The sequence below is a fragment of the Numida meleagris genome, chromosome 3, assembly GCF_002078875.1.
Source record: "Numida meleagris isolate 19003 breed g44 Domestic line chromosome 3, NumMel1.0, whole genome shotgun sequence".
NCBI classification, from domain to species: domain Eukaryota; kingdom Metazoa; phylum Chordata; class Aves; order Galliformes; family Numididae; genus Numida; species Numida meleagris.
The window spans coordinates 93258837-93273541 of record NC_034411.1 but is presented as its reverse complement, the minus strand read 5'-3'; the positions used below and the strand labels follow the sequence as shown (position 1 = coordinate 93273541).

General features: G+C 35.2%; 1 protein-coding gene across 1 annotated transcript in view; it reads right to left on the bottom strand.

The window, feature by feature from the left end:
* The window catches only part of SNTG2 (syntrophin gamma 2), a 232263-nt gene that overhangs the window by 120302 nt on the left and 97256 nt on the right, over positions 1–14705 (bottom strand). Inside the window, exons 3-4 of the mRNA XM_021392018.1 lie at positions 5986–6042; positions 5835–5892 (exon numbers count right to left, since the gene is read on the bottom strand). Of these exons, the coding sequence (XP_021247693.1) occupies positions 5835–5892; positions 5986–6042 (115 nt within the window). The remainder of the gene's footprint in view (positions 1–5834; positions 5893–5985; positions 6043–14705) is intronic.

The window sequence follows — 14705 nt, the reverse complement described above, 5'->3', positions numbered from 1 at the left end:
GCTGTTGGACTGAGTCCAGAGGAAGGCCACTAAGATGATCAAACTAAGATGATCAGAGGGCTGGAGCACCTCTCCTATGAAGAAAGGGCTTGTTTAGCTAGGAGAAGGCTCCAGGGAGACCTCACTGTAGCCTTCCAATACTTGAAGGGAGCATATAAACAGGAGGGGGACTGAATTTTTACACAGTCTGATAATGATAGGACAAGGAGGACTGTCTTCAAACTAAAAGAGGTGAGATTTAGGTTAGATGTTAGGAAGAAATTTTTTACTCAGAAAGTGGTGAGGCACCAGAACAGGTTGCCCAGTGAGAGGTTGTGGATGCCCCATCCCTGGAGGCATTCAAGGTCAGTTCGGAGGGGGCCCTGGGCAGCCTGATCTGGTGGTTGACAACCCTACCCACGGCAGGGGGTTTGCAACTAGAGGATCTTTAAGGTTTCCTCCAAACTAAGCCATTCTATGATTCTATGATGATACAGTATGCTTAGTTCTAATAGACATATGATTAATATCACTTGTAAAAGTCTTACTGTGCTGAGTAACATAGACAAGTTAAGAATATGTAACATCACGTAAGGATATAAATTAATAGCAAATCTGGCATCTTCAGTCTTCTTAACAAAAATATGTAACAGTTTCCATTGAATGCTGTTAGAGAGTGCAAGAAAGTTTTAAACACTTTAGAGGTGGAGATAAATTTGCAGACTAAGTGGGAATGCCTGAAATAACTGAAGTACATGGGCTAAAAGAGATACAAGAAAAGAAGAGATGTAATTTCTAAACTAGCCTATAAAGTCTTTAGTTCAGAAATTAGTAAGGAAAAGATAAGAATCGTGAAAAGATGAAAAATAGAACTTTTCTGAAGTTGCTGAAGGATGTTATTAAATTTCTTATATTATTCCATATGACAGTACCTCCAAAAATTTTATTACATTTACTCTTTCCATCAAACATTCTGCATGATTCTTGACTCATTCAGCCCAAATAATCTGAATGAGTTTTATTCCGACTTTAATTAGTATTTTTCATTGCAGTAGGAATCTTTGTAACAGATTTGAAGATGGTTTCTGGCTAGCTGCTTGCTTCTCCAGTTTTTGTACTAAAACCCTGTGATAAAAGAAAGCTACAAATCCAGAGTCCAAAATACCATCCATCTTAGAAGGATTTCAAGCAGTTCTCTCCTCAACAATTTATGTGAGTGAACATGCATGATGTAGTTCTTTAATTTCACTATGTGGAAAAACTACTACATACATTTTTTTCAGTATGGACGGTAGCGGTAACGAATTCAAAAAGTAACACAAAATTTATTTCATTAGATTTCTGCAATTCATCAGAAGAAGGGAAACAGAAGAGAGAATACAAATTGTAAATGTAAATGAAATCCTAAGGTCCTGTTTTTTTCACTCAACTGCTAACTGGAGCAGATGATAACTGAGGAAATCTAACACTTTTTTCATACGTGTTTCTAGTTTCAAGTTTAGAACACATAATTAATAGCTATAATATTAGAGGTCCACTGAAATTACAGAGATTTCAGATTTTATCAACCTTGTTGTTTCATAAACTGCAAAATGCACCTTCCAAATAGGATACTCATCACAAAAACCTAAAGAACTGAACTAAAATTCCCAGCTACATTTTATACTTTTACATAGCAATTAAGTAAAAATAATTATCTTTTATTGAAGTTGATCTTCTTTGCATGCATTAAGAATTTGATTAATGTACCCTATTAATATAATTTATGATAAAATTTTAACAGAAAAGCATTACTCTATCAGTAACTTAATGCACACATTTATATATATCTGCATGCATGTATATATATACATTTACATATATAAAATCCCATTTTGGGAACGCATACAAATGACTGCTTAAATCTGGAGTTGGATATCAAATTCATTGTGCTTGATTTTTAGCCAAGCCAAAGGAATGAAAACAAATTCCAAATTAACTTAAAATGAGAATGCTTTGGCTTTCTCTACACAAGTGTGTCTTGGATTCATCAATCTCTAAATCTATAAAAAGAAAAATAGCACATTCTATAACAAAATAAAACATATTTCATTATATTTTCTTCCTGTATGGTAATGGAAATGAATTTCTGGTAACTGAAAAGAAAATGTTACTGTTGTAAAACTATTTCCCAAATCAGATTTTAATGACATACCTGCTCAGTTAAATAAACACATAAAAATTAACCATTGCATCCTTTTAACCAAAGCACTCCTTAGACTTAGGTCACTAATTTAAGTCTCATGCTTCAAATCAACAAACACCAATAGTGTAAATTGTTCAGCTTAATAATTTAAATATCCATATGCATCACACTAAATATAGAATGACTCCTATTCATATCATTGCACCTTAAGTATGTTCTTATGTTCAGAGATGGCCTTGTATTTAACATTCACTTTAATCGGCGTAAGTCATAGCAAGTTTTTGATCCATTCTGACTTCCTTACAAAGCCCTCTGCCTGGGCTTAAATCTTTCTTAATCTTGATCTTATTAAAGTGAAACTGTAAGGCTCCTGGAGCCAGGCTAAGTAGAGCTGTAGAAATGAAGAATAATCTATGAATATCACCACCACGCTGTGCAGCTTGTTTGTAATCTCACACCATGCCCAATGATTTATCCAGACTACGCTTGGCTACTCTAGTTGTAACAACTTTGTGGACAACTTGAGTCAACACAGAAAAAATACTTATGTGAGCAGCATCACATATGCTTCCATATCAAATCATCTTTGTATGTGAAACTGCTATAAGCCCTCATCAAACTGACACTGTGTCCTCCAAACAGATGGTCCTGAGTGCAGGCAGCCAGGATGTGATAGCTGGATACAGTCTGTGTTTGGAGAGTGCAGGGTTTCAAGCCAAGAATGTTTCAGTGGCTGAATGTCCTGAGTTTGTTCTAATCCTGTCAGGGTATATGTGAACTCCCTTCAGAAATGGACTAAAGGCATTAAATATTAAGTCACCTTTTATCACAGAAGGTGGGAAAATGCTTTCAAATTTAAGTTCAAGAGCCAATTTGGCTCTCAAGAGAGGATCCTTTGTGAAACTGGCAAAATGTAAACTATCCTTATTCCGCCAGGTTTTATTCAATTTTATCTATTTTAATCATGCCTCATTGAGCTGTACCCACTGTTCTGTTTCTTCATTGCTGCTTGTTTGACATCACATTTTTTATGAGATACAGGCAGAGCTCGCAAGCAGCAGTCAGATTATTACAGCAACACTCACAAGGATGGAAATCTGTATCAAGGTAACCAAAAGTGACTGCTAGCTTGGTAACTCTGTAACATAAAATAGAAATTAAATTGCTTGACCATAATAATATAATGTTTTAACAATTAAAATATCCAGTATTGTATGCAGCAAAAGTCACCTGCACTTATAAATAAGTTATATTTCAAAGTCTGTTACTATTTATAGCCTCTACCCTTCTGCAAGTTCATGTTTACTTAGTAATTATGGATAGGAATAACAAATATCAGACAGAAATTTTTAAACATAGGAAAGCTTGTAGAATTTACTCCTTTATTTTATATAAGAATTCTTTCAGGTATATTTCATGTATCTGACAAATTTTCTTACACGTCCACTGTATATCAAGTAAGCCTGAACAATCCGATTCCTTTCCAAGTTCAAGATATTAGGTTATGCTTCTCTAAGAATAGTACTCTACACTTTTTTGACTGTGAAATTACTGCAGTCATTACCATAAATAAACGGTTAATACTGATTATAACACACTTATTAAAATAATGCAAATCTAGAAGCTATTAACAAAACACCAACGCTGTTATCTAGTGATTGACTCTACCTTAGATTCAAAAAGGAAAATCAATACTATGTTAAATTTCATCTGAGAAAAAAATTAGAGAAAGAATAATTCAGTTCTGGAAAATCTTACTAAGAATCCTCAACATCAATATTATCTTTTCAAATAAAAGCTAGGGGTTTATTAGCAATGTTGCTAATATTCTGAGTCAACAGGACAACTGGACACATGAGCAAAAGGAAAAAAAAATCCTACCTTTGGAAGTGATTTTATATGGAATTAAAATGACTCTGAGGCTAATTATATCACTTTAATTTAGAATTTATTAACGTGTTTGCATTTACTTTTTCTCATTCAGTCTATGACAGGACTTCTGTTCCTCTAAAATTAACTTTAACAAAAGCTTTAGCGGTACGAAAAAAACATAAATTTTGTTAGAATAGAAGATAGAATCCACAGAGGAATGTAAAGAGCCTAAATTCAGGGATGAGTCAGCAGCATCAGCAAAACTCACTTTTTCTCAATACTGTTGAAGACCATGGGGGCTGAGGGAAAATTCAGGAGAGTCTTTATTGTGATTCATAATGCACTTGGACATGAGCCTCCAGTAGTGAAGGACTACTTAACCTTATCCTTCTGAAATATAACAGTTATTAAATTTCACAAAAGGTATAACAAGTTATCAGATATTTTAAGAAATCAACAATTTATTCAATAGTAAGTGTTTTACTCACATAAGTTCAGGCATTTTACTTAAGGAAACTAATTAGTAAAATCCCCCATAGAAAAATTCTATTTTCAAATGATTTTGTATGACAATTTTTTAAAAATTCAACATATCTGTTGAAGTAGCAACTCATCTCATTGCTCATCTCAAAGCCACCTGTGAAGCTACCTTATCAGTTTCACCACTATTAGTACCTTGTATAATCCGCTATTAATTTATTCACATTATAAACATACAGATTTTCAGTCCAAAATGCAGTTTGAGATAAATTTGTCTCTCTCATGCTTAACATTACCTCTCTTTCTATCCAACATGGATATTTTTCCGTATATCTCTTCATATAAATATTTATATTTAAGTACACATGTATGTATGTATGCATATATGGGAAGCAAGAATGTACATATGCATAGAATATCGCTCTTCTTTCCCTTTAAATTATTAGATATCCCTTAACATTATTAGATATCCTGCAAAATTAAAGCATTACAATCATATCATTATGTTATGATCACGATCACAGAATATCTTGAGTTGGATGGGACCCACAGGATCATTGAGTCCAACACCTGGTTCCACACAGGACCACCCAAAATCCAAAACTTACGTTGTCCAAACGCTCCTTGAAATCTGGCAGTTCAGTGCTGTGACCACCACCTTGGGGAGCCCGTTCCATGCCCACCACCCTCTGATGCAGAACCTTTTCCTAACGCTCAGCCCAACACAACTCCCCTGACACAGCTCCATGCCGCTCCCTCAGGCCCTGTCCCTGCCACCAGAGCAGAACTCAGCGCTGCCCTCTGCTCACTGTGAGGAACTGCAGCCACCATGAGGCCTCCCCTCTGCTCGTAATAAGCATTACAAATCGCCCTCTGTTTGCAGCTAGGCAAAGTCATTCACACCACGTGACAATGAACTACTGCGTAGTGAAAAAAATATGTTCAGTTTCTTTCTTTTATCCTCTGGGCTATTAAACTTAAGTGTATCAATACATTTCCTGTGTCATAGTTTTGTTTTCACAAATAACATTAAATGTTTTGTTTACTACACAACTGTCTTACTGCAGTAAAATGCATGTTTTCTGAAACTGTTACTTACCAGGAAAATTTCAAGCTCAGTTCCTAAAGACTTGAACAGATTACAGATTTTAAATTCAACACAAAGGATAACCTGGACATGTAAAGAAAGGCTTAAAGACGTGGTGATGCTGGAATGAGTCATAAATATATTCTGAGTTTATAGAACATTTGATACTAAAAAAAATCATGCATACTACAGTACCATAATACATTTAAATAACAGAAATATATATTTTACCTGCTTGGTCTTTAAACATTTTTGATATGACAACAGGCACTTTGTGCTCAGCACCACCCTGTAAAAGATGCATATTAACAGTGAGATCACAATTAAGGCTGAAGTGAACTAGTCAAACTAAAAATTAAAAGAAGAAAGAAGTTTTTCATACCTTTATGCTTAAGCCCAAGCCACCAACTGGTTGTCTATGAAGTGTAACAGTTCTGTGCTTTAAAAAATTGCAAAAAAAAATAAATTTAGGTGAAAACATGATATTTGAATAGGCACAGAAGATAGAATTATAGAATCATAGAATTGCTCAGGTTGGAAAAGACCCCTGAGCACCACATCCAAATGGTTTTTAAACACATTCAGGGATGGTGACTCGACCACCTCCCTGGGGAGCCTATTCCAGTGCTTAGCAACCCTTTCTAGAAAGAAGTTTTTCCTGATATCCAACCTAAACTTCCCCTGGTGCAACTTGAGGCCATTTCCCCCTGTCCTGTCACCTGTCACCAGTGAGAAGAGACCAACCCCACTCTTGCTGCAATCACCGTGCCTCAAAGTGCTTTCTACTTAAAAAAATTAGTAATTTTCAAAGGTACCCTGGAATTTATATGATCAAGTCCTGTTCTGAAGTACCCTTCAAAATTGATTTATAGCATTTATTTAATTCGTTAACACAGAGAGCATAGCTGTTCAATGAACTCTGCAATGCAGACTTCCAGTATACTTTTCTACCACTGATGTGATATTCTTCCTAAAGAGAAATTTTCACTTGATTTTGCTTTGTTTCAACAAATGTTTTCACGAGAAAACTATGAACAGATTTGAGATGCATGTTTTCATAGCTGATTTATTTTCTTTGGCTGCTGTCAGGCTTGCACATGATATTTATTCTCATTTTTCCATCACAAATACCAATGTCTTCTAATCATTATCTTCAGTCATTTGCTATTTTTTGCAGCATATGCTAAAAGACTTTTTGTGATTGTCTGCATTATTTTATTGCGTTTCATGTTTAAGTGCAAAAAGAAGATAAACATTTATTGATATATTTCTGTAGCAACCTATCATATGTTTAATACTACACTGAATTTGATGTTTCGTTAGTGTGCAAATCATGGTGACTGACAACACAATAATCAGTTCATCCACTGACAGTAATTACAGAGTTTAGAAGAACTTTTTTGCAACATATTGAACAATAGTGCATATAATGACACCTTTCAAGAACTAAAATGGCAGTTCCTGAATGTGTAAAATTATATATATATATATTTGCTATTCTCTATATCAGAATTCATATATCATTTTTACATGCACACATCTTGATTGGGTATTTTATGATTTCACTAAGTCAGATAAACATTAATTTTGATTTCAGTACTGAAGTCCACAAGTAATTTTTAACTTTTTTTTTTTTTTTTTTCCTCTAGCACCCACCTTGCCAGAATTAGGTTTATATTAATTCAGGGAAAAAGAGAACCTGATGCATGATTTCATTTAAAAACATCCAAAATAAATGGAAAAGTAAACAAGCTTTTTGCCTTTCAAAGATAGGATACAAACAGAGGTATTCTATATCCTGAAATGAAGGATAGTTCCAGTGATTTTACAAGAAATGTAAAACAGAATGCTAGAAAGTAAACCAAAATTGTACCAAATCTGAACTAAAGACAGGTATAAACACTCTGGAAATGTAGGAAAAAAAAGACTATAATAACAGGATATAAAGTATCTAATAAAGATAAAATAGGCTAGATAACCAGCACAGTGAATGCTGTGTGCTGAATAGAACTTAGGACTCAAAACTAATAAGCCAACTACCTCAAGAAGTAAAACATTCTCCAGGGATTCAAGAATCTGCATTAGTGACTAGGATTACAGTGACTGAGATGTGAAGAGAGGCAATAGGAATAAGAAATATAACACTGATAACAGACTTCTCTTAATTTCAGATCAAATACTCATGAGGATATATTGCAATAATAAAAAGTGGATCTCTATCCATTGCTGCTTCATGGAGCCTCACTAGACTAGGCTAAATACTTGCCCTACTGTTGAATAGCATGCAGGATATAGTGAAAAATTCTATAGTTGAAAAGCTACTCTGTAATGGCAACTGCTATGCACTTATTATTCAACATTTATCCTGTGGTGATTGCTAAAAGGGAAGCGTTCAAAAGTTTGGAAGCTTGCTGAAAGGAAGAATGAAGGGGCGCATCTTAGAAAATTAAAATTTCATAGGCAACATGAGGAGTTCTTAAGGCTACCAGACTAGAAGCACAGAGCGACTGAATGGCACTTATTAGAAAGGTTTAACTAAGAAAAAAGGGAAACAACATGGCTAAGCAGGAGGTTGAAAGGTTATTAGACGAAAAGAGTGATGGACATCATCTTCAAACAAAGTCAGGAAAATAAGGAACATAAACAAGTAAAGTGAAAAACAGAATTATGCAGTACCAGAAAGGAGAGGTTCAATAGGTGCCAAAAACAATCACAATTAATAATAAATCTTCAAGTCTATCAGGAGCAGGAGGTCTGCCAAAGAAATCACAGGGCTGATTTATGATCAAGATATAAAAGGTATACTCAGAGGAAGGGAAGATAAAATAACACTTTTCATTAGGGCTGTGTGTAAAAGAGGCACGAGAAGTTCCTCAAACATTCACTGTAGCATAAAAGATGTACGGATCTGAATTTGAAATCATCTTAGAAGCAAAGTGACTAGGTAACAGTACCAAATTACCAGGGTCTGATAGCATTCATTCTAGTCTTAAAGGAACTCTGGGATTAAACAAAGTATAGAATGACAGATATCCTGAGTTGGAGAATAGCTAGACAGTCCCTTCCCTAATCCTGCTGGTCACATCATTTTTGTTTGAAGCCAGGATGACGTTGGCTTTCTTGGCTACCTGAGCATGCTGCTGGCTCATGTTTAGTCAATTAATGACCAGCAACCTGGGGTCCTTTTCTGCCATGCAACTTTCCAGACTCTTCCCCAAGTCTGTAGTGTTGCACGGGGTTGTTACAACGCAAGCACATGACCTGGCACTTAGCCTTGTTGAAAGCTATAAAAGTTAAGCTCATTTGGGATTCAACCTATCCAGATCCCTCTGCGGAGCCTTCCTACTCTCAAGTAGACCAACGTTCCTGCCCGACTTGGTGGTATATGCAAACTTACTGAGGGCACTCTTGATCCTCTCATCTATATCACTGATAATATATTAAACAAAACTTTATAAAATGTTCATTTTCTCTGCAAACTTGCAATTCAGGAATCTCTGAAAGGGAAACACAGAGATAAACACTCACTGCAGAAGTCTGATTAGAACTATGATTTTTCTAAATATAGGAGAATAATGGAATTTGTAATTTGAAATATTAAAGTTTTATATAATGCTATAATAATATATGTTTCAAGGATATGGATTATCAACAGATCTATTATCATAAAAACGCATTATACAGTGCATGAAATTTGAACACAGATAAAAATATCTTTGAAAGGCAAAAAGCTTGTTTACTTTTTCATTTATTTTGGATGTTTTAAAATGAAAATGTTCCTTATGAAAAAAAAAACCCAACAAACAGAAACTGTAAAAAACAGTTCCCATACATAAGATGACTTCCTTTCTGCCAAGACAGAAGGTTCTTCACTGTTCTTTGCATTCTTCAGAAATTTGTTCCTGTTGTGATTCGAATAGCCTCTTTACATTTATCACTAAACAATCTTATCCAGCACAGCTTCAGCTATGGTATCTCCTAATCTCCGAAAACAACTTCCGAATTAGCTAACATGCCCTAGGAAACCCCTTTGATTGTTCCTACTGACATACCTTCCTGAATGCCATGGTTCAAACTGAATTAATTCAGTCACCTGTTCCAACTCTTACTTTGCCAAATGTCACAATTATCTCTTCTCCATTACATAGCACTTAAAAGCCAGTATTAAAGACAATCCATATTGCCTAACACACCCAAGTAAAGTTTTGTCTCATTCCAAAGACACTACTACACATGGAGTAACATTTACTCTGCAGGAGGGTTAGAGCATAACCACCAGCTTTATACCTCATCAATGTATATAGCTCAGCAACAGGATCTGTATCTTGGAAAAATATGTTCACAAACAACTGCATTGCAGAAAAAGCTGTGAAAAATATGAATAAGCAGAAATAATTTTGCCTCAACCTAAGATGCTGACAGCCATAGTCTACACGGAAAAGTTTACATCTACAGAGGTCTTTTATATCTGTATTCATTCATATGCAGTGGCATGACTTGAGCTTAATGGGCGAAGTGAGAAGGCAATTACAGTCCTTATTTTTGTTAGCTAGATTTGTAACAAGATTTTATATCCCTTGTAATGCCTGACTATTTTATCTTTATTACCAAGTTGTTAACAAGTAAGACTAGCACTTGCGGAAGAAGATCTTTCATTAGGAATGATCTTAATGAACAATGGTATTTCAGAAAGAAATAGTGCTTGAAGCACTCCACACGCATTGATATAAATAGATAAATCTGGAAAAGATTCTATATATATGCACCATATTTTCTTAATCTGTGTCAATCTGCAAGAAAATGTTAATGAATATATAGACTATTCCCAAATATCAAACTGAAGGAACATTTGGAATAGCTCTTTTTTTTTCAGATTTTGTTGAAAATGTTCTAAGAAACAAGCTCATTCACAGTGGCTAGAATAGGTTGGAAAACAAAGATTGTCGATGCTTGTTGTTTTTTTTTAATTTCTTCCACTTAATCACTGTGCCAATTCTAGAGGCATCCTCCTGGACTGTCCTGTTGCTGGGCAGGAAGGTCGCATGAGGAACCACAGTGCTGGCTTCTCTCCTGGAGCAGGCATCTCCCCACTACAGGACCTACATGCCAAATCAGTCGTCAACATTGAATACAGCCATCACTAAATTTCTTTGGTACCTGAGCCCATCTAGTCCCCCATACTCCAACAACAATAGGCTATTATTAACAGCAAACAAACTAACCCTTAAGCAACGTAAGTGGCTAAACAGGAAGCTAGGAAAACATAAGCAAATAAATCATTCACTTACTACCGCATTGTTCTGGGTACATTTTTGTTAGATGAATAATCTTTATTTCCACGATTGTTTATTGGAGAGAATAGCCTGAAAAAGTATCCTTAGTCATTGAAAGTAAGATAACAGTTTTAGTACAGATACTACATGGCAGGTTAACAACAGAAAATAAAAGACTGTCTTAGTCAACAATGTCAGCAAGAGCAGAGCTAGCCATCCAAGCGTTTGGGAAACATGCAGGGGGAAAAGAAGAATCAAACCAAGAAAATGCAATAGGAAGAGCTTAAAGGGAAGTCTACAAACTGTCCCACATGGATGCAAGTGAAGATATGGTCAGATAGAAGAAGTGAAAAGAAGATAGGTACTTAAAATACCAGCCATATCTAATCTTTCTCTTCTTCGGCAACTCCTGAAGCTTCCAAAAGGAAGTTATCAGATAAAAAAATGATTGAAGAAATAGATCTTGTGAGACTGTGAGATCCAGTAAAATGTACCATAAGATGCAGAGCTCCTGCTGGTCACTGTACATCAAAAAGAAACAAAAGAGGATGCAGTGAACAATATTTGAAATCTTTCAGGAAGTTGTGTCCTGAACAAAGATGGGGAGAGAGCACACATGAGGATTTTCTCAGCTCACTCTCTCCATTCCTGGAACTTCTTCAGCAATTTAAGCTGCAAGTGTTTAATATTCTACCATGTACCAAGATTCCCACTTCTGCTCACACAACCCTCACTTCTCACTGACTGGTAGCACATTTCCACTTTCCCAGTGGTTATAGGTTGCAGTCCACCTTTTAATGGACTCACTTCCTAGCTCATTTCCTAGAAACATGGATTTTAAACTGCAGGAGAGGCCTGAACAAGATTTTTTTCCAGGCAGAATTCAGAAGAAACAACATACTTAGGACAGTGCACGCAGCAACCTTATCAGCAGAAGGTGATGAATTATGGTTAATGACCCTATCTAGCAATTCAGATGACACAGTTAGAACCATGCACCCTTATGTTGGCATGAAAAGATATCATGGAACATCTCAGAAGAATTACAGTGCCATCACCTAGGACTGGAATACAGAGATTCCATCTTCCACTATGGTCCAGGATCAACGAAAACTAGAATCTAGAAATAACTGAGTTTTGATCACTTTCTTAGCCGTTATATTTACTAATTAAATTAATATATAGTCCACAGCCTTTGTTAAAGACCATGAGTATAAAAAAATCTGAAATGAGGAAAAAGTAAATTTCACTTAGCTGATTTGGCCAGACAATGTGCCATATCTGTTGTTCATACTGCCCTCTCAGGAACTGTATAAAAACAGCATCAGATAACTGACTAGGTAAATAATCAAAAAACACTTTGAAAAATAATATAACAGCTTTTCCATAAAAATGTATTGGAGGTGGAATGTCAATCAAACAATTTTACTAGAAATAATAATCGCTACCCTGTTGGTTATAACATGTCTAGCCTTTAGGGAAAGCTTTTTGTTTAAAGGATGTTGTATAAATTTCAGTCCTAAGTCCATCAGTTTTAAGTGTCTTTTACAGTCTTAGGAATAACTAAATTAGTATTAAAGTATAACTTCTTGGTCAGTGGAATTATAGAGCCAATGGAAATATAAGCCAAGAAATCTCACGTAAGAGAGGAAAAAGTATGAATTAATACTCCATGGCATCAGGTGATGCCCAATTCTACACTTCTGTGAACAGGAGGCAGGCTATAAGGAATAGGTAGCTAAAAAGCAAAAGATTACTTTTTTATTTATTAACAGAAAAGAGAGAGTTGAAACTTTTAACTTTTTGCATTGCTCAGTATGTAATCTTTTCCCAAAAGGAACAAGAAGAATGCATATGTAACAACTGACTGAAGCATGCCAGCAGCCCTCGAGTTTTGCATGGAGATAAAGCAAATCTTTTCACATGCTAGCTGAGATCTGGGACGGCTACAGATAATTCTTAATAAATATAGCATAATAAGATATTTTTATCAGTTTATCTTATTGTAACTGTTTCTATTACTGTAGATCAAAGTCTCAGAGTTTTTTTTTTTTTTTCAGAGTAAAAAGAAGTCACTCATTATAGTTTCAAAGCCTGCCAACCTAAAGGAGGATTATATACAAAACAACCAGACTGCTCTCAGAGATGCACAACACATGAGAGGTGTGTCCCTACTTGAAGCTAAAAAAATTCCAGTTGAGCCTGACTGTAAAGAATATCACAGCAATAATGATTATGCATTAGAAGAGGCTGCCAAGAGAGGTGGTGGAAATTCTATCTTGGGTGAACTTCTATCTTGTTCTGAACTTGAACAGAAAAAGCCTGCAGTAACTGGCCTGAGTAGTTAAACCTGCTCTGAACAGTGCATTGAATCAGATGACCTTGAGAGGTTCCCTTCAATCCAAATTATTCTGTGACTGACAATACAGATAATACAAATCTGGATTTCCAGAGCTACTAATAACATATACTAGAACTGATGGTAAAATACATTTATGCTTCATTTTCCCTACTTCTTTCTTTTAAATAAAAAGGCATCTTGTAACAGGAATTAAGACAGTTCTTTATTTGAATAATTTCATTTATCTTCACTTTGTGCAGCATTTCATATGTTGGCTGGTGATATAATAAAGATGAACAGCAGAGTTTGCATCCATCAGTATCTAACATACCATAACTGGAAATGCTCATGTTTCCACTGCAGTCATATATTTTTCTTCTAGCTCTTGAAGACTTTAAACTGCTAAACTAGCTCACACAACGTATACTGTTGCAATTTAACGATCTTGACAGTCTGCTATGTCTCCACGTACAACAGATGAACTGAAATTACTAACGGACACAACTGTAGTAACATCAGTGTTGTGCCGCCTTTCCTTCTGTCTTGCTGGTATGTTAACTTACCCTCAGCTGGACTCTTCCCACATCTCAGGGGCAGACTATTTTTCAGTCACATCTGTAGTATCCTTTGCATCACTCCATGCCATTACATTTATTAGTCTTTTTAACTTAAGCTACTTATTCTTTTTATCTTTATTATTAAAGTTTGAGGTTTTTCATCATGCTGAGGAATACTCATATTTAATATTTATTTTGTGATACTAATCCTTAACTCTTCTCAAAATGACAGCAACAGAAGCTTATGATCTTTCATAATAAAAATCCTAAGGAATTGTTTGGTTGTTATCTTGTAGATATCTAGGTCAGCTTTTCAGCATATGAAAACAAATAACAAATAGTTAAATAATGCATTTTCTCTATAGAAATGATCTTAGTTTCAGAAGGAAGAGTCTTCCTTTAATCATCCACTTGATGTTTCAAAATATAGATAAAAAATTAAATATTAGCTGTTTTTAAAAAACTCTTTTAAAAATTATTTTGGATATATATGCCATACCAGTTGTGACAGAACAGACTCTGGGCAAATGCAGTAATAACAGCAGTTACCTAGACAGAAATGCAACTTGGGTTTAAAAAAAAATAAACTTTAGCCCTTATGCCTTTTCTCAAGAGCTTTGCTAAAATAACATTTTTTCTGTGCCCTTATTAGCATTTGAGTTATAAAGGAAAAGAGTCATAGTAGTTCACCGGGGATTGAAACAGTACTTAAAGCATTCTATTTTTTTAATTAAAAAAATCATCCAGTTTTTCCTCCCTGTTTGGAATGGAATGGTTCAGCTGGAAGAGATCTTATTCATCTACCTTACTTCACTCTGCCCAACTCTAGCTAAGAGAGGACTTATGAAGCTGGAAAGTTGGGTACCTAGGACACAAAGGTTTTTATCATTCTAATCCTTTTGCCTCACATAATTTTTTGAAGACTTCTCTT